This window comes from Sorex fumeus, unplaced genomic scaffold (genome assembly GCF_029834395.1).
Source record: "Sorex fumeus unplaced genomic scaffold, SorFum_2.1 ptg000072l, whole genome shotgun sequence".
Taxonomy (NCBI): Eukaryota; Metazoa; Chordata; class Mammalia; order Eulipotyphla; family Soricidae; genus Sorex; species Sorex fumeus.
Genome location: NW_026606129.1, coordinates 35,692,245 through 35,714,379, shown reverse-complemented (window position 1 = coordinate 35,714,379; position 22,135 = coordinate 35,692,245). Strand labels below are relative to the sequence as shown.

The 22,135-nt window shown below is 47.5% G+C and overlaps 1 protein-coding gene across 1 annotated transcript in view; it reads left to right on the top strand.

Moving 5' to 3' along the window:
• Nucleotides 1-1,039: 1,039 nt before the first annotated feature.
• The window catches only part of DYNC1LI1 (dynein cytoplasmic 1 light intermediate chain 1), a 38,074-nt gene continuing 16,978 nt past the window's right edge, over nt 1,040-22,135 (top strand). Inside the window, exons 1-4 of the mRNA XM_056129163.1 lie at nt 1,040-1,293; nt 1,584-1,657; nt 20,381-20,497; nt 21,618-21,848. Of these exons, the coding sequence (XP_055985138.1) occupies nt 1,148-1,293; nt 1,584-1,657; nt 20,381-20,497; nt 21,618-21,848 (568 nt within the window). The 5' untranslated portion in view covers nt 1,040-1,147. The remainder of the gene's footprint in view (nt 1,294-1,583; nt 1,658-20,380; nt 20,498-21,617; nt 21,849-22,135) is intronic.

Below are 22,135 nucleotides of genomic sequence, written 5' to 3'. Positions count from 1 at the left end.
ACTAAATTCAGTTTTACCTGCCTCTCAAACCCTCCAGGCTTCCAGCTGCAACCTGAATGCACAGCAAACACAGCCTCTTGCTGTGGATTTTCTCACGAGTGTGACAGTATCGAGAAAGCCAGAGATCAACCTAGGATGCTCAGACAAGAGACGAAAGCGAACGTGCTTTTAAAAAAAGAGGCCCTAATTTCAAGCAAGGTCGGTACTAGAAGAGGCTTTAAAACCTGTGCGTCTTTCCGAACTGGGGCTCAGACCACTGGGAGACACCGACCTAGTACAATAGACGGAGAGAGACTTTATTTTAGCTTATTCTTTTTTTCACCTGCGCATCCCCAGGCAAATGCAGCTGTCAGGGTTAAGTGCTGGATAAATTCTGTTGCCTGGAGGGACAGATAGTTTAGGTGCTGGGTCTTAGCGAACCCCACACTGAGCGTTCCGCGCACACAAATGAAAAACAACCCGAGCCCGAAGCAGGCTCCGCCCCCACTTTGTCCGGCCCCGGCCGCTTGGAGGGTCTCGGGTGGAAGGGGGACGCGGCTAACGACGCGGGAATCGGGGCTGGACACCACCACGCTGCCAAGCGAGACCTCCAGGCGTGGGGCTCCGGGGACGCTCCAGACTCGGCGGCGGCCGCCTCCTCCCGAGGCGCAGGGCCACGGCTCACTTCCCTGGGGCAGCACCCGCGGAGCGTCCACGCCGCCGCTCCACAGCCTGGACGCTGGGCGGAAATTCCACCGTCTGCTGCAGAGGGCTTGGGAGACCCGAGTGAAGGGCCGGGTGGGAGCACGGTTCACTCGACACACCCTAACGCGCTCCGCGGGTAGCCGGGTCGCAGCTGGAGTAGCACCGGGATGCCTGTCTAAGGCGGCCGCCCCGGGCCTCTAGCGGCCGCGCATGCGCATCGGCTCGGCCCACGGGCGGCGCACGCGCAGTCTCCCAGCCCGGGCTCCGCTAGCCCCGCCCCCTGCAGGAGCCTGGGCCCCGCCCCCGAGCCCTGCCCCGGCCCCGCCCCCAGGCCCCGCCCTGCTCCCGTGCGCCCAGGGCTCCATATCCGGGTTCCCGCCGCCGCCGCTGCCGCCGTCGCCGCCGCCGCCGCCGCCGCCTTGCTCATTCAGCTGGGTCGGGAGTGGCGAGATTCCCGACCAAGATGGCGGCCGTAGGGCGAGTCGGCTCCTTCGGTTCCTCCCCGCCGGGATTAGCGTCCACTTACTCGGGCGGCCCCTTAGCCCACGAGCTGGCGGCGGGCAACGGCGGCGCCGCCACGGCCGACGACGAGGACGGGCAGAACCTTTGGTAAACGACCCCACCCCCTCCCCGGCCGGGCTCCCCGCGCGCGGCTAGGACCCCTCCACCCTCCCCCGGTACCCCGGACCCCCTGCCGGGGCGGCTCCCGTGCCCGCCCGAGCTCGGCGCGACGCCCAGGGCCCCTCTGTGCTGGCGGGCGGCTCCCGCCGGGCGCGCCGAGGCCGGGTGCGGCGGGCCCCGCACCCCCGAGCTGGCGGCCAGGCTTCCCCCCCCCACCCCCAGCCGCCCGGCTCAGCGCCCCCAGCCCCCAGCTCAGTGTGCGTCTTGCTCCCGCTTAGGTCCTGCATCCTCAGCGAGGTGTCCACCCGCTCGCGCTCCAAGCTCCCCGCGGGGAAGAACGTGCTGCTGCTGGGTAAGTGACCCGCGCGCCGCCCCGCCCGGCTCGGGGTGCGCCCGCCCGCCCGCTCGCTCGCTTTGTGCCCGCACTGGCTCCCGGCCTGCGGCTGACAGCTGGGGAGGCCGGGGAGATCGGGGACCACCACCCCCCAGGGGCCGCAGGGGCGCGCCTGCGTCTTCACCCAACCACCCACCCACCCACCCACCCTTCCCCACCTCCCACCTCCCGGGGGAAGGGAGGACCGTGTGCGAGGAGGTCTCTCCTTCTCCGCGGGACTCGGGGCGCGCCTAGGAAAGGTTTTTTTTCCCCCCTGTCCTCTCCATTGCCCGAGCCGGGTGCGAACAGGCGCGTCACAACGTTGATCGCCGCCTCTGGGATCCGGAGTGTGGACCTGGATAGATGGATGGATGGATGGATGGATGGATGCATGGATGCATGCATGCGTGGATGCGTGGATGGATGCGTGCATGGATGGATGGATGGATGGAGGTCGCGCCGTGCGCTCGCTCCCTCTCGCCGCCTACAAAGGCCTCGCGCTGCCGTTCCAGCTGTCACTTGGAGACCTGCACATTCTGAAATGCAGGGCGGGCCGCACAAAGTCCCCCCCAGCCCTGCGTGGCTCTAGAGGAAGGTGACGCGGCCCGGCGTGCCCAGCCCTGCGGGTTGCAGCCTTTCCGCTCTCCCGGACTTGGATGTTTTGTGTCTTTGCGGATGATGGGGCTGTCCGTAGAGCATCGTGGACAGAGCAAACACTCCTCCCCGCCCAGTTCTCTTTCTTTCTCTCTCTCCTTTTTTTTGCTTTTCTGTTTTAACTCCTTGAGTCATGCACACGGGGGATTTCTTCCATATTCTTCCATATCCTTTAAATGGCAAGGACTGGTGGTCGGTTCGTGCGATGACAGTTCTTAAAACGTTGATGTCCGGTGCCCCAAAGACCCTTTAGGGTCAGGTGCATCCGAGACCGGGGAAGGAAACAAAAGAAGTCAGGATGCCCCTCGACAGGGTCCAGTGTTCTTGGGAATGTTGAGATAAAAGCAGATGATCCACTTCCACGAACTGCTGCTCAGTCTAGAATAGGTGTTTCTTGACGTTCTTTAGTGACTGTGCAGCTGATTGAAAGATTAGGTTTTGCCTTTGTTTTCAATGTGACTGAAAGCGCTCACTGCATATCAGCATGGGCTGTCATATGCTGGTCCTGTGATCGTATGCAAATTACTTGACATCTTTAAACCTCGGGTTTGGTTGTGGGTTTTTTTTTTTAATTTAAAATGGGTATTGTAGAAATGATAACACATATATCCTCAGGTTGTATTGGTAAGGTTATATATAGGTATTTGTAAGTAGTTTGTAATAACACAGTGACTCGTGTTTGGGTCAGAAAACGTTTCAAAATCAGAACTCTGAAAAATTTAATTAGATAATCAAATTATGTAAGTGATTAGAATTGAAAAGTAAATATTTTTAGTTAATTTAAACAAGTTACTATTATTAAACTGAAATGGATTTGAGGCCGTAATCTTATTGAAGTGTGTTGTATTTTATTCTAAGTTAAATGAGATTTGTCAGATATTTTCATCATAAGGATAGTCTTCCTGAATTTTATCTTCACTTCATAAATTCCAGTAATCTTTGTGTTTTAGATACTGAGTTTTTGATAATAAATTCTTGAAATTATAGTGAAACAAAAGTGAGTTTGTTTCTTGGTGCTGCTGACTGGCACTGAAGTCAGACCTTGTTTTTTTAAAATCTTTTTTCCTTAATATTACTTTGACACTGAATCAGTTTATGGCTGGAGTGCTTCTACCTTTCCTGTCAAACCCAGTTGGCTTTGTGCAAGGGAAGCACCCTACCCACTGTGCTCTTTTTTGGCTCTGAATTTCTTGTTCTAGAATGAGCTATTTAGCCATTTAGTACAAAGTTTACATGAGATATTTAATTTTTTTAGTACTATGGGATTTTCATGAAAGACCTTTTTGGCTGCAGCTAATAATAAAGATACTAGTTGCATAGTAATTTTCTAAAAATAACTTGTTTTTTAAAAGCTTTTTAAAAATCACAATTTATGATAATGCCTAGTTTCTGCTATTTTATGCTAGTGGAGGGAATTAATAGGGATTATGGTTTTCATTGTTACATGTTTGAAAGTGCTGGTCACAAGGATGATTGATGCTAAAGTTGTCTTTTCATGAATTATGGTGATTCCTGAATTGCCCCCTTTTTTGTTGTTGTTTTTGGCCATACCTGATGATGCTCAGGGTTACTCCTGGCTCTGCACTCAGGAATTACTCCCAGTGGTGGTTGGGGGACCACATGGGATGGATGGGGATTGAGCTCGAGTCAGCCCTCCCACCTCCTCGTAAGGCAAGTGTCCTATCTACTGTATCATTTCTCTAGCCCCAGAATTGCCTTGTTGTGCAGGTGAGAGGAGTGGAAGCAGGTGTTCGTTTTTTGTGCCACACCCAGTGATGCTCAGGGTTTACTCCTGCCTTTGCACTCAGGAATACTCCTGGTGGTGCTTTGGGACCATATGGGATGCTGGGAATCAAACCTGGGTGGACCGTGTGCAAGACAAGCACCCTACCCACTGTCCTATCATTCTGGCCCCTGAATTGCGATTTTAAAGAAAATAAATCTGAGGTCTGGAGAGGTAGTGTAGGGCTTAAGGTGGTTGCCTTCCATGCTGATGACCCAGTTTGAATCCCCAGTACCACATAAAGATTACCTAAGCAAGTAGCCAGCCAGGAATGATCCAAATCCCTCCCCCTCCCCCTCATACCCCTCACCTTCAAAAAAAGAAGAAAACACACTTGAGTTTGTCTTACCTTCCCAGAAGCAACCTACAATAGGAACTATAGTCAAGGCTTACAGACCCCAACATAATTTGCAGTTTAGCTTGTAACCTGACCTCCTTTCCAGCGTCTACAGGAGAGAGGGGCCAGGGCTAGCAGTGTACGCAGATACACATTTTCCCATAACTCTTGGTCTGCTTCCTTTGACTCCCCGCTCCTGAATCAGTACCAATTCACCACTGAGACAGTGAGGTCTTGAGACCTGTTCAGTGAGTTTCCCAAGGTGACACAGTTGTAAACACCTTGTTCGAGGACTCTGGCATGGTTTTTCACCCTTCCCTGAAAGGGCCAGGTAATCCATTGCATAGCTTCTGAAAGGGCACAGGAAAGTGAAAGTACTAATAATTATTTTATTTGTTTCTGAGTTTTTCTGGCCACACCCCAAAATTCTCAGGGGTTACTCCAGGGTTTGCACTCAGGAATCTCTTCTGGTGGTGCTCAGGGATGCCAGGGATCGAACCTGGCTTAGCTGCATGTCAGGCATGTGCCCTACCCACTGTACCATCTCTCCGACCCCAGCAGTTATTTTAAATGAAGGTCCCAACAGTTGTTGAATTTTGGGGTGTAGCCTAGTGAAGAACACCACTGTGACAGTGGCACCTTAGTGAAAGCAGTCATTTAACCTGCCTGGGCCTTGACCCTTGAAAAATTCAGAACTATTTTAACCTCTGTTGAAAGATTTGGAACATGAGCTTCAAGTAAAGTTTTGTTTTTTAAAAATGGGAAGGGTAGAGATGCTGGAGAATGGTACAGCAGGCAGCACACCAGCCTTGCATGTGGCCCGCCTGGGTTCGATCCCTGGTATCCTGAGTTCAAAGCCAGGAATAAGCCCTGAGCACCACCAGTTGTGTGCCTCCCTACCTCTCTCCCCCGCCCCCAAAAAAAGTTTAGGGAAGAAACTTCTTATGCTTGTATGTAACATAAATAATTAGGATTTAACAGAAATTTCCCTGGGTGAGGAAGCCAGCTCAAAGGGTTGGAGCCGGTAGAGTAGTAATGCAGCTGAAATGCAGTCCACTTAGAGGAGGCTTGGATCAGGGGAAAGGAAGGACCCAACTTGGTCGTTGACCATCGTTAGATAGGCAGATTATTATTTTTAGACCTTATTTATCACAAGTCTCACAGTGGAGACGTTACTGGGCCTGCTCGAGCAAATCGATGAACAACGGGAGGACAGTGACAGTGACAGTGATTTTTCACTTGCTAGTACTGCTTCTGGGATTAATTCTGTAGATGGAATTGCTGGGTCACAGGTGTGTGTGTGTGTGTGTGTGTGTGTGTGTGTGTGTGAGGTATCATTGTCATACATCATATCGATATGCATTCTTCTTCCCCAGCAGTGCTGGGAACACCCAGGGGATGACTCTCAGCAGTGCCTAGCTGGGCAGTGTGGGCCTGATGGCGTCAGTGCCCCTCACTCAGCAGTGTTCAGAGGCTGTGCCGTGCCAGAGAGCAAGCTTTATGTGTGCTATTCCTGTGTCCACCACTTTGAAAGATCTCCTCAGCCCCCCAATCTTTAAAGTTTTTCTGAATGTTGCCAGTCTTCTAGGAAAACTGGACCGTTTACATTACCACCATCCATGTGGGAGAGTTTGTCCAGCACGTTGCCAACAGTAAGGGATATTCATTGTAACCTGTCCTGTCCTCATTTAGTAGGTGCATTAAAGGCTTGGCATCTTCGAACCAGGGAGAGATCTCAGTGGTAGGGCATAGGCCTGGCATCATGGTCAAGGCCTCCAGGTTGGAGGCCTCACATGACTTTTGTTACTAGAACTCCGTTAAAATAAAGTTAAAGTTAAGGATGATTTATTTCCCATTATACAAATTTAAAATGTCGACTTTATAGTGTTGTTGTCTCACTTAGATAAAACAGGAACATGGCAGACTGGTATACTCTCTGCTTGGATTATTGTGATGCTCTGTGTTACTCTGATGCTCTGAATATAGCAAAGGTATGAAAGTGGGATTACACGGCGCCAGGGGGCCAGGTGGTGGGTGTGACCCCCGCCTACTGGAATTTGGAGGATCTGGGTGGAAGATGCTCGACTCCAATTCGAGTAGGCTTGGAGGTCTCGGCCCCGGAACCCGCGTGGCTTTGTCCCTCTGCCAGTACCTTCAGGTGTGCGGAGAGTGGTCTCAGCATGGTGGTGGCTGGTCCTGGAGGTCTCCGGCTGCCGTAGCCCTGGCCGGGGCGGGGAGGAAAGCTCAACCCGCTCCCCTCCAAGGGACTCCGGGAAGGAACACCGAGGCGCGGGGGCAGAGACTGGCGCCGTGTAATCCCATCAGCGGCCAAGACTCAGAGACTATAAAATCCAGATCCCGGACGAGAGCAGTGCAGTCTCTGCCCCCGCGCCTCGGTGTTCCTTCCCGGAGTCCCTTGGAGGGGAGCGGGTTGAGCTTTCCTCCCCGCCCCGGCCAGGGCTACGGCAGCCGGAGACCTCCAGGACCAGCCACCACCATGCTGAGACCACTCTCCGCACACCTGAAGGTACTGGCAGAGGGACAAAGCCACGCGGGTTCCGGGGCCGAGACCTCCAAGCCTACTCGAATTGGAGTCGAGCATCTTCCACCCAGATCCTCCAAATTCCAGTAGGCGGGGGTCACACCCACCACCTGGCCCCCTGGCGCCGTGTAATCCCATCAGCGGCCAAGACTCAGAGACTATAAAATCCAGATCCCGGAACCGCGCAGCCGCATTTGCGGCCTAGCGACATCCTATTATGACATCTTATTATCTCATTCCTACTTTGGACAAACTTGCAGGCTGTCGAATGTAGCCTGCCCACAGGGCAGAGTCTGGCAAACTCCCCGTGGCCTACCAAATATGCCAAATACCAGTAACAATGATGGGTCTCATTCTCCTAAAGAGCCCTGAATATAATCTCAGGGCTAGGATGAAAGAGACGTTACTGGGGCCTGCTCGAGGCAATCGACGATTAACAGGATGATGAAATGAAATGAAATGAATGAAAGTGGGAATCAGAGTTTTGCACAAACACGTGCTGAGTAAGAAGACTGCAGTGCAGTCTTCCACCACAGCAGAAGAGGGAGGACGGGAGGCAGGTTACTGCTTAATTTTGTTGTCATTTTCAGGTCTTGAGTTGGGTGGAGAAGCTGCTTTTCGAGCTATGACTCTGTTTATTGTACTCCCAAATTCTGACTCTTGAACAAATTGCTTAATCTGTAATCTTTTTATACTGTTTACCTTATAGGATTATTATGAGGATTATATGAGATAATGTTGTAAAACATTTCAAACAGTGGCACACATTGGAAGTGTTAGTGGTAGTTACTGTCGATGTCTTTTATGTGTTCACTGTTTTGTTTTGACCGCTCGTTTTCACATTTTTTATGTTTAAAAGAATTTTTATTAAGTCACTGTGGATCACAAAGTTATTTGTGATCACATTTCAGGAACACACTGTTTCAGTGCCAAACCCTTCACCAGTGTCCACTTCTCTCCACCAGTGTATTCATATTTTTATATAATCATTTGAAATTTCTGATGCTCTGCCAGGGACTCAGCTCAGAGGTAGAGGGCATACTTTGTATGAGGCCGTGGGTATGAGGCCTTTGCATGCAAACAAAAAAGGAGAGAGAAAAATAGATCACTGCTGAAAATGTCTAATTGTCATAAAGGGATTTTCTTCCCTTCCTTTCTTCCTTCCTTTTTTTTTCTTTCTTTCTTTTTATTTTGAGGTCATACCTAGTGATGCACAGTAATTCCAATAACTTGGAATTATTTCTGGCTTGAGGAGGACCATATGGGATGCCGAACTGGGTCTGCAGCATGCACGGCAAATGCCCTCCCCACTTTACTATTGCTCTGGCCCCCAAGGGATTTTATTTGTGCCCAAGTAGTAACGAATGATAATAGTCATTGAATTTTAAATTTATTAGCATGGAGTTCTGTTATCCCCTCTTCTATTCAGAACATTGGGAGGAAACAAATACTGAAGATACACTCAGTGATTATATATTCCAAGATACACTCAGTGAATATATATTAGAGATCACATATTTTAGAACTTTTAATGTTAAATTGTTGTAAAGTTTATGGACATTGTATCCTGTTGAATTAGAGAACTCTCAGGGGTTAAGATATCATGAGCATACCTTTATTCCTGTAACTCCGTGGAGTTTAAGGAGATTTTAGGAGCGCTTGAGAGCTAGTTCAGCTGACAGGGCACTTGCCTTGCACACGGCCACCCTTGGTTCTATCCGTGGTGCCCCATATGGTCCCTCAACCCCTGCCAGGAGTGCAGAACCAGGAGAAAACCCTGAGCATTGCCAGATGTAGCCCCCAAACCAAAACCAAATAAAAAAAAAAGTTTGTTCTTTTAGAGTTAATTTGATTTTCATATTTGAACTGAGGAGAGAGGAGAGTTGATGACCATAATTGCTTTGTTGTAAAACTGAAGTTCTTTCAAATGCTTGACTCTTGATTTACAGAGATAGACAAATAAGAACAGGGTTCAGACAAGTAATTTGCAATAAAAACTTACCTGCTCTGGAGAATTTCTTTGTAATCTGAGTTTAAAAAATTTTTCGGGGGGCTGGAGCAATAGCACAGCGGGTAGGGCGTTTGCCTTGAACGCGGCCAACCCGGGTTCGATTCCCAGCATCCCATATGGTTCCCTGAGCACCTCCAGGGGTAATTGCTCAGCGCAGAGCCAGGAGTAACCCCTGTGCATTGCTGGGTGTGACCCAAAAAGGGAAAAAAAAAAATTCTGGGATAAGGAGAGAGCTCGGGGGCCAGAGTGATAGCACAGCAGGTAGGGCATTTGCCTTGCACGTGGTAACCCGGGTTCGATCCTCGGCATCCCATATGGTCCTCCAAGCACCACCAGGAGTAATTCCTGAGTGCAGAGCCAGGAGCAACCCCTGAGCATCGCTGGGTGTGACCCAAAGAGAAAAAAAATGGTGAGAGCTCAGAGGACTAGAAGTTGCTTTCCTGCAGTAATACTTGAGCTCCTGAAATGATTCAGTCTGATAGTCCCCTGCCTTTTCCCCTTTGTTTTGTTCTTGTGATCAGCAGGGGTTGAGCACTCTTGGTTGCAGTGCTCTTGTTTGAACATTTGGTTGTGGCCCTTGTCTGTGGTTGCATGAGTTAGTTTGCGAACCTAGTTGCTGTGTTCCCTGGGGCTGCACCCTGTTAGTGTGAACTTGCACTTGCTTTCAGTGCGCTAGAATCTCACTTTGCTGTGGCCCCAGAGATGCAGATGGCAGTGCTGCCAGGATTGCACATAGCTTTTGGGGTGGTGCAGGATCAGACTCACGGCCTCCTACTAGCAAGGCAGGTGCTCTTACACAGAGCCAGTCATAGGCTTGGCTTATTTTAAGAACAGCTGAGGGGCCAAGGATGTGGCTCAGTGGGTAGAGCTCATGATTTGAAGTACAATGCTCTGAGTTTGATCCCTGGCTCCATGCCTCATGCCAAGTGCCATGTTGGTTCACTGCCATTTGAGACCTTCGGTACCAAACAAACTGCAGTTTCTGAGGCCATCGTATGACTTTCCCCCAGCACTGCAGGATATGGGCCCCACGACTTATAAAAACAAAAATATTAGGGGCGGGAGTGATAGTACAGCGAGTAAGGCATTTGCCTTGCATGTGGCTGACCCAACTTCAATCTCCGGCACCCTGTATGGTTTCATGAGCCCTCCAGGGTAAATCTTGAGTGCCAAACTAGGACTAATCCCTGAGCATCAGTGGGTGTGAATCCAGAACAAAACAAAAACTTTTTTTTTTTTTTGGCTTTTTGGGTCACTCCCGGTGATGCACAGGGGTTACTCCTGGCTCTGGGCTCAGGAATTACCTCTGGCAGTGCTCAGGGGACCATATGGGATGCTGGGAATTGAACCCGGGTCAGCTGCGTGCAAGGCAAACGCCCTACCCGCTGTGCTATTGCTCCAGCCCCAAAACAAAAACATTTAAAAAAAATGTCCTTAGAACTGAAGCCATAGTACCTGGATAGGGCATTTATCTTGCACCTGGCCGACCTGGGATCAGTCTGTGGCACCCGATATATCCCCAGGAACCTGCCAAGAGTGATCTCTGAGCATAGAGCCGGGCAGGTGGGTGTGGCCCCATAACCAAAAAGTTTTCATTAAGAAAATCCATTATAAATTTGAAATTTTATTTATTTATTGCTTTTTGGGTCACACCCGGCGATGCAAAGGGGTTACTCCTGGCTCTTCACTCAGAAATTACTCCTGGCGGTGCTCGGGGGACCATATGGGATGCTGGGAATCGAACCTGGGTCGGCCGCGTGCAAGGCAAATGCCCTACCCGCTGTGCTATCACTCCAGCCCCTAAATTTGAAATTTTAAGTAAAAGCATGTAGCGGATAAATCTAGACCTGAATGTAATTTAATAAATAAAATAAATATTTAAAAATACATAGTGAATAATTTTATCAGTTCTTAAAAGTGTCTTTACTTTTCAGAAGGGCTCTCATGTTCATTTGTTTAAACAGGAACTTTCTACTTGTATAAGAGTATGTTTACAAATCATTTACTATCTGGCTGGCACAATTAAAAGCTGGTGTGTCTGTTTCATTGTCAACTGAAGGTTAAGGAGTGGAAGAAAAACGCTTTTTTAGAGTTTATATTGACCATAGGCAGGTAAATTCTTTTAGTACTATTTGAAGACATCCCACCATTGCTACTTTAAAGGTATATTAATTGCAGAGAAAGAAGTTGTTTTTATTTATGAGGGGTAAAGGGTTGTTGGGACACACCTTGCCGCGCTCATTGGTTCCTCCTGACTCTGTGCTCAGGTGTGACACCTGGTGGTGCTCAGGGGACCTTATGTGGTGCTCTCCATTAAACCTGGGTCACAGCCACATGCTAAACAATAAACAAGTGCCTTACCTTTGAACCCTCTCTCCAGCCCCAAGAAACTGTTTTCATTTTGCTTTATATTACATGTTAGGTCCTGTATTTCTTATTTTTTTTGTAAAGAAATAACTTTTTTTCTTTACTGCTTTGGTCATTAAAATATCATTTTTATGCCAAAACCAGGCATCCTGAATTTTAATTTTTTAAAATATTTCTAGTTGTGTAGGAGAGTAAAAACCAAGTGTTGATGGCAGCTGTGTATGTATGTGTGTGCTGGGGACTGAACCAGGTCTTCACACATTCAAAGCAAGTGTCTGCCATGGAGTCCCTGCTGGGTCATGGTAGCTTTTGGGCCGGGGCAGGGGTTGCTTCCTGCAGTGCTTAGGGGACCTTGAACCCCAGCCTCTCACATGCAGAAAATGTGCTTCAGCCCTTTGAACTATCTCCCAGAATCACATGAAGGGCTTTGTAATATTTTCAAGCTATCTAGCATGGTTGTAGCAAGGTAAATAAGGACTGACAGATTAGCCCATTGACTGGAACATTTTCATAAGTTTAGTGAAGACATTGTTTATTATGAACATATACTGTTAGTTAATATGGTTTTGAAGAGAAGTAACTTCAAGTGTTATAGTTACTAGTAATCGGTTAATACCAGTCAGTTGTGGTGAAGGCCCAGAACAAGCCATTCCAGTGTGGTAGTCAGAAAGACAGGCTGTGGTTGTGATTTAAAAAATACGAACTGGGACTGGAGCGGTAGCACAGAGGGTAGGGAGTTTGTCTTGCACGCGGTCAACCCGGGTTCGATTCCCAGCATCCCATATGGTCCCCCAAGCACTGCCAGGAGTAATTCCTGAGTGCACAAGCCAGGAGTAACCCCTGTGCACTGCCGGGTGGGACCCAAAAATTAAAAAAAAAATAAAAAATATGAACTTTGGTGTATAATCTTTGACGGTGGCTAGGGAGAACCCCGGCGACTCCTTCTCGCTGTCTGTGTTTGGTGGACTCGGGCTGCTCGCCCACCTGGGGCGGCCCAGGACATGGGCGGACGAAGGAGGAGACGAGGGCCAAGGCGGTTAATGATCAGTTGCCGTTTATTCCATTCTCCCTACGCGCCTGTTCCAGTCTCACACCTCCTCTCATTCCCATCTCCTCCTGTCTCCCGCTCATCTCTCCGCGCTCCCTCTCGCAGCCTTGTCTCTCTCTCTCTCTGTGCACCTGCTCCTGCATTCTTCCCGAACATTCTTCTCCCTTTGTCCCCCTTGCTAGTCTCTCCACACTCCAATTTGCTGCCCTGCTCTGTCTGTCTGTCTGTCTCTCTATGTCTCTCTCTCATCTCTCGTCTCTCTCCAACTCCCCATATTGTGGGTAGTCATCAAACCCTATTCCTGCAGCAAAATCAACATAAGACAGCCCTTCTTCTGCTCAATGGCAAAACCACTTAGAGGTAATTATGCTCTCCTTAGTCCAGTGACTTAATTAACATCTTAATTCTACTTCTTTTTTTTTTTGGCTTTTTGGGTCACACCCGGCGATGCACAGGGGTTACACTTGGCTCTGCACTCAGAAGTTACTCCTGGCGGTGCTCAGGGGACCATATGGGATGCCGGGAATCGAACCCGGGTCGGCCGCATGCAAGGTAGACGCCCTACCCGCTGTGCTATCTCTCCAGCCCCTCAATTCTACTTCTTAATATTACTTATTTTGTATGGACACAGTAAGAGATCCATTGAGCTTGTAGGGTGGCTTTCCTGGGCACATCTCGCCATAGACTCAGACTACAGTGCTCAGGATGGATTAATCATTCCTAACCCTAGCAGGGTCTGAATCTAGTTACTGCTTTTTGGATCATGATAGCATTTGTCCATGACCATGCTCTTAACTAACAGTTAAGCATTATGGAACTTTGGCCAGGCTTATTTCAATGCCAGGGTAGCGCATGGCTCACGGCTTGCCCTGGGTCCATCCAGTCCTTCATTGGGACCCTGCTTTGGGGGTGCTAGGAAGTAAGGGCAGTTGAGGCTTAGGTCGAGAGAACAGATGCTCTGGAAGTAATATTATCTGGAGTCAGTTAACTCCCATGTTACAAAAGCATAGCATTAACTGTCGTCTTGTGGTAAAAAAGGACATTGCTCTGAATTAACTATGCGAAGGACTTAAGGAGAAGAGAAAAAAAATATTAACAAGTCAGCAGAGCCCAACAAAAGAGGTTACAGGTAAACACAGAGGAGTGGGAGCACTGTGAAGGGAGTAACCCAATAAACCTGAACTCTCTGTGGCAAGGTGGAAAGGACAAACCAATGTTTTCCTACACGTTGGTACCCAGAGAGATAGTACAGCAGGTAGGTGTCTCTTGCTATCCATTTAGTTGACCTGTGTTTGATTCCCAAACCCTATATGGTCTTTTGAGCCCTGCTAGGAGTGTTTCCTGAGTGCAGAATCAGGGGTAAACCCTGAGCACTGCCAGGAGTGACCCCCAAAGAACACAAAACAAAAAGAAAATAATACAAACATTGGCAAACAATTTTTTTTTTGGTATTGCACAGGGAACATGTACTCCACAGATTTGTATATTGAAATCCTGAACCCAAACCAGTGTTATTAAGAGGTTGAGTCAGGCCAGATAGAACCGGAGATACAGCAATGTTGGTTGGCCTTGCTTACAGGTTAGTGACCCAGCCTCCCCTGAGTACCACCAGCAGCCACTCTGGAGCACATCTGGGTTTGGCCCAACAGCCTCTCCCCCAAACTGCCCCTGCTGGCCCCCTACCCCCACCCCTCATGGGTGCCTATCCATTTTTGGTTAATGCTTTTAAGAGCTTCAGCATTGAGGCCTGACATCTAGGAATAGAAGAAACGTATTTGATGTGAATGTTCAATTTTCAACCTATTGTAACTCCAAACGTTACTCAAGTTGAAGAGAGAAGTTGATAGGAATTTTGTTCCCAGAAAGACTGTTTTAATAAGCAGAGGGCTCCCTTCAACAGCCCGAGTGCCTTCTCCGTGCCAAGCCCTGTGAGGTGTTAGAGTATCCTTGGGAGGAAGCGCCTCCGTTTCCTCATTCCGTTTTCTCCTGAGCGGAGAGGCTTCACTGTCGGAGGGTGACCCTGGGACTTGGGCCTCGTGGGATGGCCCTGCCCGCCCCAAACTTTGTGACCCACCGGGTTGTTTCATCATCTCAAGTACAGAGGACTTCATTCGTTTCTTAGTGTAAAACGTTCTCTATTCTTACCGCATTTGTTACCAGAAATGAGAATTTTTGAAAGAAAGAGTGGGAAGATTACCTTAAACGACCATGTTTAGCATTGTGCCGTTACTCTGGCAGTATGCTGCTTTCTAGATTTTATGTGAAGTTGGTCTTAGTACACCCTCCCCCTCTTCCCCTTGTTGTGCTGACGGGGGCTCACACATGGTGTAGTTCCAGGGCTTTCACACTTGTGGCAGTGCACTAGAGATTGCCCATATGTGATGCACACCCCGCATCCACATGTGGGGTGCTAGTGGGACTGGATCTCTGAGCCACCCCTGAGCCTCCAGGGTTATCTTACGATAATGACGGAGCCACAGGAGCCACTGTCATCACCTAAGTCAGGGAGAGGAGAAAGGACCAGCACAGTAAACCTAACTTCCTTCCTCATCCTCTGGGGGAGGGTTGGAGAACAGGAGTCTCACCGTCTGTACCCAGAGGAAACTCATGGAGAGGAATGCAGTACATTCTTTCTTTTCTAAAAATAGCTGTGACCGCTGGAAGCAGAACCTTTTTCTTTTGTGAGCCACAGTACAAAACCAACGGCTTGTCCTCTGAACGCAGATCCTGACTCTGCCCTGTCTTTCCGGCTCAACTTTGAATAAGTAACTTTGACCTTTTCAGTTGTAGCAAATTCAGAACTCTAGGGACTGGGGAGATAGTTGTAGGGCTAGACCACATGCACAACATTGAACCCAAGACCCCGGGTTCAACCCCAGCAACAGGTGCCCTCCCCCCTGGCACTGCCAGGTGTAGCCCTGGTGCCTCTCCCCAAGCACTGTCCCAGCAAGCACCGTCAGACTTGGCTGCCCTGAAGAGCAGCACTTCTGGGTATGGCCACTGAAAAATATTAATTAAAATATTTTAAATTTGGGGGCCTGAGAGATAGATAGTACAGCAGGTTGGGCACTTGCCTTGCATGCAGGGTTTGATCCCTGGCACTCCATACAGTCCCCCTAGCACCACCAGGAGTAATTCCTGAGCTCAGAGCCAGGAGTTAATAAAGCCCTGTGTACCTCCAGGTGTGGCCCAGCAAACAAAAAAAATTAGAACTTTTTTTTGAGCCAGGGAGATAGGGGTTAAAGCACTTGCCTTGCATGCAGCTGATCTCAGTTCCATCCTGGGCACCAAATAATAGTCCTCTGAGCACAGAGCCAGGAGTAATCCCTGAGCACAGAGCCAGAAGTAACCCCTGAACCACTGCCAGATGTGACACAAACCCCCCTCAAATATTTTTTCTTTATGAAAACAATTTGATTTAAAAACTGATAGTCTAAGCGCCAGTATTCTCATCTGCCAATGAGAGAAAACCATCTTCTGCCTGACGGTTTTGTTTGAATGGCTGTTGGTTGAAGATGCCTTGGAGGTGCTTTATCAGCATTTGCTGCTGTTGCTTCTGGAGAGATGGGCATGGAAATCGCTGATGATTGGACTAGGATGGGAGCCAAGGGAGGTGGCTCTGGACCTTGAGTTTGATTATATGGGAACACTTTACATGCACTTTCTTTCCAGCACTAACTCCTTAGACTTGGTGCATTTCAAGTTTGTTAATGTATCAGTATTCAGGAAGGGAGGAGGGGAAATTTGCATCCTTCATTGGGGGGTTTGTTCCATTCATAGTAATTTGTTAGATTCATACTTTTGACATTTTGTTTTGGACAGAGCTCATCAGTGGCTGCTTTGTGGGAAGCCTCAGGTATACTTTACCATGAGAACATTGGCATTACACCTAGGGACTTTCAGGAAGTAGGGAAGCACCAGTGAACAAGATTCCACTCCTCGCCCCCCCCCCAAAAAAAAACCCAGAAAAACCATTTATCAATGTTTTGGGAGGTCTAAAGGACTAAGAAAATGCAGTGTTTGGGCAGTAAGTCAGTGGAGAACAGAGGGTGGTATTTGAGGGGAGGTGGGAGGAGGGTTGGAGACTGAGACTGCTGGATCTGTCACTGCAGAGGCCGCAGGTAGGAATATACTTATGCTGTATATCCTAAATATAGTGCCTGAGTATACTCGGACATATCCGTGCAAGTATAAGCTATCTAAATGCTTGGGGAAAGGTGGCAAGGTAATGAGACTAAAATTTCAGTGTGAGGTCTTTGTGGGACATCCAGTGCAGGCGAGCTAAGGCTGTGAAGATGGAAGTGGTGGATCACCAGTTACCGTGGGCATTGAACCACTGTATCGCTCTGAGCGAGACAGTGAGGAGGGCAGAGCACTGAGGAAGAAGCGCTCGGGCGGAGCTCAGACTGGGTGGGGAGAAAGGAGCTGCCGAGCCAGCCCAGCGGTAATTGGTAATCGGTAATTGGTATTCGCAGAGAAGGGAGTGAGACTGAAGGTCAGAGGCTGACTCTGACTTGGGTGTTTCCCTTAGCCTCTGCCAGCTGCAACCCAGATCGGCCTTTGGGGTGTTGGGAATTCTTGTGCTGGACAAGTGTCTGAGCCCTTGGACCCCACATCAGCCTTTTGAGTTACACTGTCCTATCCCCTGTACCCGCTTAGTTTAGATCTACTTCTTTTCTTGCTAGTTCTTCCCTGAAGAGTCTTTGGTCTGGTCTCCAGCCTCCTCACCACGCCCCTGGCGCTTTGTCTTCTAAGCTTTTGTCTTAGCAGTCTTTCTAAATGCCTGAACTCTTCTGCTGGTTCCCTGTTTCCTTCAGGATAAAATCTGATATCCCTCTCAGCCAGGCACAAGACTCCAATAAGATTTTTGTTTTTGTTTTGTTTCGATTTTTGTTTGTTTTGTTTCATAAGCCCTAAGCATACCCAGCTGTGCTCAGGGCTTACTTCTGGGTCAGTGCCCTGGTATCACCACTGGCTGTGCTCAGGGTCCATATGGGGTGCCAGGGATTGAACCCAGATTGGCCATGTGCAAGGCAAACACCTACCCACTGGATTGTTTCTTTGCCCCCCCCATCCAGATATGATCTGGCTCCTTTCCCCCCTCAAACCCTAACTTAACGCGTTCAGATTATTTGCCCTTCAGAGAAGGAAACTTTGTCTCCAGACCTCTGTGTCTACCTGCCTTCTTTACTTCCTGGAACTCACGAACTCCTGCTGTTGATTAGCATTCAAGATTTGGCTAAACTGTCAGTCTTCTCTGCAGAGCCCATTCCTGACTTCCAAGGAAAGCTGGGATCTTGCGGGCAGGCATTCTAACGACAGCATTCCAAAATGCTTCCTGTTTGTGAGCTCTCAGGAGACCCCAGTTTTGACATAGGGATTTCTGTAATTTCTGTTGCTTGCTTTAGGTGCTTGTTCTCTAAGGCAGTGTCCTGAGGATCAACAATACTAAGTTGGCAGAAATGCAGACTCATGGCTTTATCCCTTATTAAATTCGAAACTCAGGAGATCTAGGGACGGGTGTGTGTGTGTGTGTGTGTGTGTTTGTGTGTGTGTGGTATGTATTAACACATGGAAGGATAGTTTTATGCATCATTAGAAATGTAATTAAATCTGTGACATGAACTGTTCGAACAGCATTCATTCAGAGCCGCACAATCTGTTCTCGTGTAAGTGAAGCGAGAGGGTCAGAGTGCAGTCCAGCATCTAGGGCACTTGCCTTGTATGCAGCTGACTAGGGTTTGATTCCTGGCACCACATATGGTCCCCTGAGGACTGCCAGGGCCTCCCATGCCCCTATCCTCCCCAAAGTGGGGAGAGCCTTTGCACTTGTATTTAGTTCTTAGAAAAAAGAATGCTCTAATGATGGCTAGAACTTAAATGGGACAGGAACTGCTTTGAATGTGGCAGCTATTGGTTCAAAGAGTAGGTCCCCAAAAGGGAAAAAAAGAGAAGCATATGTAGTTAACAGTATTTTTTATGTTACAGTTTTTTTAATTGAATCACCATGAGAACAGTTACAAAGCTTTCGGGTTTTAAGTCTTGGTCATACAATAATCAAATACCCATCCCTTCACCAGTGCACATTTTCCACCACCAAGAACCCTAGTATACCCCCCATCCACCCCTCCCCATGCCTGTGTGGCAGATGATTTCCACTTTACTCTGTCTCTACTTTGATTACATTCAATATTTCGACAAAAGACCCACCATTATTATTTGGAATTTCCCCCCAACAATCAGACCTGCCAAAAAGGTATCCTTAGATAATTTTTTTTTTCTATCGCTGATTATGAAGAGCATATCATGTTGAACAGCCGCTGAGATTTCGGAATTCTGATATTTTAGTAATTTAAGTCTGGAAGGATTTCTGCCAAAAGCTGCTGGGTTCCAGATTGGTTTGTGTGCCTCTGGGATCATGGCTGTTAAGGTGCTCAATAAGTAGCCGGAAGAGCTGTTCGCGGGTGGCATCTCGAGGTCTTGTTAGGGCGGGGGAGAAGGGCTGGTTCCCTCTGTTACAGTTTTTGACGTAAGATTTGTTCTGATCTTATTGATTTAAAACTTTAGAATTAGAGTATAGGGATCAGAGAAATAGTGCATGGTTAACCCCAGACATGATCTCTTGAACACTGCTGGTGTTACCTCTAAGCACCCCTGGGTGTGATCCAGTCCCCTTGTAATGCCTCCCCACAGAAAAAAAAAAAACCAGAAAATTCTAGATGAGCGGCAAAAGTATTAATGTACTGTGAACATTTAAAAACACTTAAAAATCACTCATAATATTACCAAGATAACCAAATAGTGATTATTTCTAACTGATATTGTCAGGTTTTTATTCTATATTTTTGTCTGAAAAAAATTTTTTTTAATCCAGGAATCTTCATATTTAAAGTGATTTGAATTATTGATGAAATAAGTCGTAGGTTTGTCTGAAATTCTCCCTTTTCCTTATTTTAAATTTTTTGTGGTGGTGCCTTCCCTGCAGTGCTTCCCTACCCCCCGCCCCCCAGCAACCATCAGCACGAGTGTCACTCCAGGGCTTCGGTATGCAGTGCCGGGGGTTGCCTGGGCCACCCTGGCAGTGCTCCGAGGTGCCCAGGGCCCACTGGGGCGGCACCCTACCCGACGATGCTTGATGCACAGGGGACCATGTGGTGATTGGTCTATTTCTAATCTCCAATCTCCCCTGTCCCTGTGTGGGGTGGCCTCTTGCAAGTGGGCGGGGCACTTGGTACCGTTCTTAAGCCTACATTGACACATCATCACTCAAAGTCCAGAGTTGGCTTCAGGGTTTGTGTTTGGTGATGTGCCTTGGATGGGTTTTGATAACTGTATAATGACACCAGTACAGCATGAAGGAATCCTACAGAACCAACCCACTGCCCTAAAAAATCCTCTGTTCTGCTACTTCACAGTCTCTGTGAAAGGAAGTTTTTGTAGATCTTCTCACATGACTTAAATTGTTCTTACTGTGGCCTGCTGAGGTGTGACTAGCTATAAATTTAAATGATGTTTGCGTAAAGTCTCTGAACAGCAGTAGAATAAAAACAGATTATAAAATTAAATGCTAAAAAACTGTACTTGGCAGAGAGAAAGTAAAGCGGGATAGGTAGGGCTTTCCCCTTGCATTGTGGCCAACGTGGGTTCAATCCCCCCACATACGGACCACCTAGCCTGCTGGGAGTAATTCCTGAGTGCAGAGCCAGGAGTAACCCCTGAGCAACCCTGGGAAGCATGCTTTAAATGTGTGCCCCCTTGCCCCCCTGAAAAATGCTGGCAGAAGAAGCCTTTTGTAACAGAGAAACAGGAACTGACAGTGGGGGGTTGGGTATTGAAAGTTAAACCTGCATCTGTATCTGTTTAGTTACCTTCTATCAGATTGCTAGGATTTTCACTTAGCACAAGGAAGCATCCTTAAATAGTAAGTAACATAATTAAAAGTATTTGTCCTTTTACACAGGTGAAGATGGAGCAGGGAAAACAAGCTTAATAAGAAAAATTCAGGGAATCGAGGAGTACAAGAAAGGACGAGGATTGGAGTATTTATATTTAAACGTTCATGACGAGGACAGAGAGGGTGAGTGTCATTTATTTATGTGGGACACATGTTGCATGAAGTTCACTGCTACTCACATTTGTCTTCAGCTTTTCTTGTCATGCCTTTTTTTCCCCCCTTTTTGTGAGGGGTGCAGGGGTCACACCTGGCAATGCTCAGGGGCTATTCCTGTCTCTGCACTCAAGAGTTACTCCTGGTAGCGCTCAGGGGACCATGGGAATAACTCCCTACCCTCTGTACTGTCATTTCAGCTCACCTTTCTTTTTTTTTTTTTTTCCTGTCTTTTTTTTTAATATAGGAGTACTACCATTTATTCAACCACTGAATAAGCTGATTGAATTTCACCTTTCTTTTTTTCAACCAGTGGTCAGTAAGGAATTTTCTTTGGGGATACTTTTATTAGCATGAGATTAGAATTCTTATAATATTGTAAGACATCTTAGGGTATTCTAGATAGCAGGCTATAACTTTCTTGCTATTTTTTTTTTAAAGGGGGGGTATGGTATCCTCACCTGATGGTGCTCATCGCATTCTCTTGGGATCCCTCCTGGCAGGGCTCAGAGAACCATACGGTGTGCTGAGGACCAAACCCGGGTGAGCCGTGAATGAGGCCATTGTTCACCGGCTATACTATTGTTGCAGCCCTGCTTTCTTGCTGTTTTTGAGGAACTTAAATTTTTCTGTTTATTTTCCCCTCAGGCAGTAAAAATATAATATTTTACTGATTCCATTTTTACTTTCTTCTCTTGTTTTAGGATAAAAATGGCATGTAATGCCTAGTTCTCCTCACTCAGCTGTAGAAAACTCCACTGATCTTCCTTCTGCAGATCACTTCTCAATTTTCACATTGCACGACTCAGTCTGTTTATAATAAGAATAGAAACATGTTTTTTCAGTGTGTGATGTGGGGGATGGGAAAATAAGAAGCAGAGAATGCCTGTATTCCCTGTTGATGGTTAAATCACATTCAGGAAAATTCATTAGATCTTTACTGATTTGGTAGATGTGATGTAAGTAGGCAAATGTTAGCTAGGAAGCATCTCCTGTGAAGAAGATGCCCTAAAATACCAAATACTATTGTTAGTAAGATGATGAAATAACGAGCCTGTTGCCTTGGTGACTAACCTTTTGTCTGTTGTAGATCAGACCAGATGTAATGTGTGGATCCTGGACGGAGACCTGTACCACAAAGGGCTCCTTAAGTTTTCTCTGGAGGCCGTTTCACTGAAGGACACTCTGGTCACGCTGGTTGTTGACATGTCAAAGCCTTGGACTGCTTTAGATTCTTTACAGAAATGGGCAAGTGTCGTTCGAGAACATATTGACAAGCTGAAAATTCCTCCCGAAGAAATGAAAGAAATGGAACAAAAGCGTGAGTGTCTTGAAATCCTAACCTTCATTTCAGATGCACATGTCATAGATATCATCATTAGTAATTTTTTACTATGAAGGTTTAAGGAAGAAACAAAACGGGAGTCAGTTTTTAATACTCAGTTTGAACAATATCTGGGTCTTAATATAGTCTCAAATTGGAAACGTGCGCGGCATGTAGACTCTCTAGAGAGCCTTTACTTTTTTGCCCAAAGGCTGTGTGTGTCCATTTTGGAAATAGTTTACAATGATAAAAAATTTTTTTGAATTATTCAATAGCTACCTTTT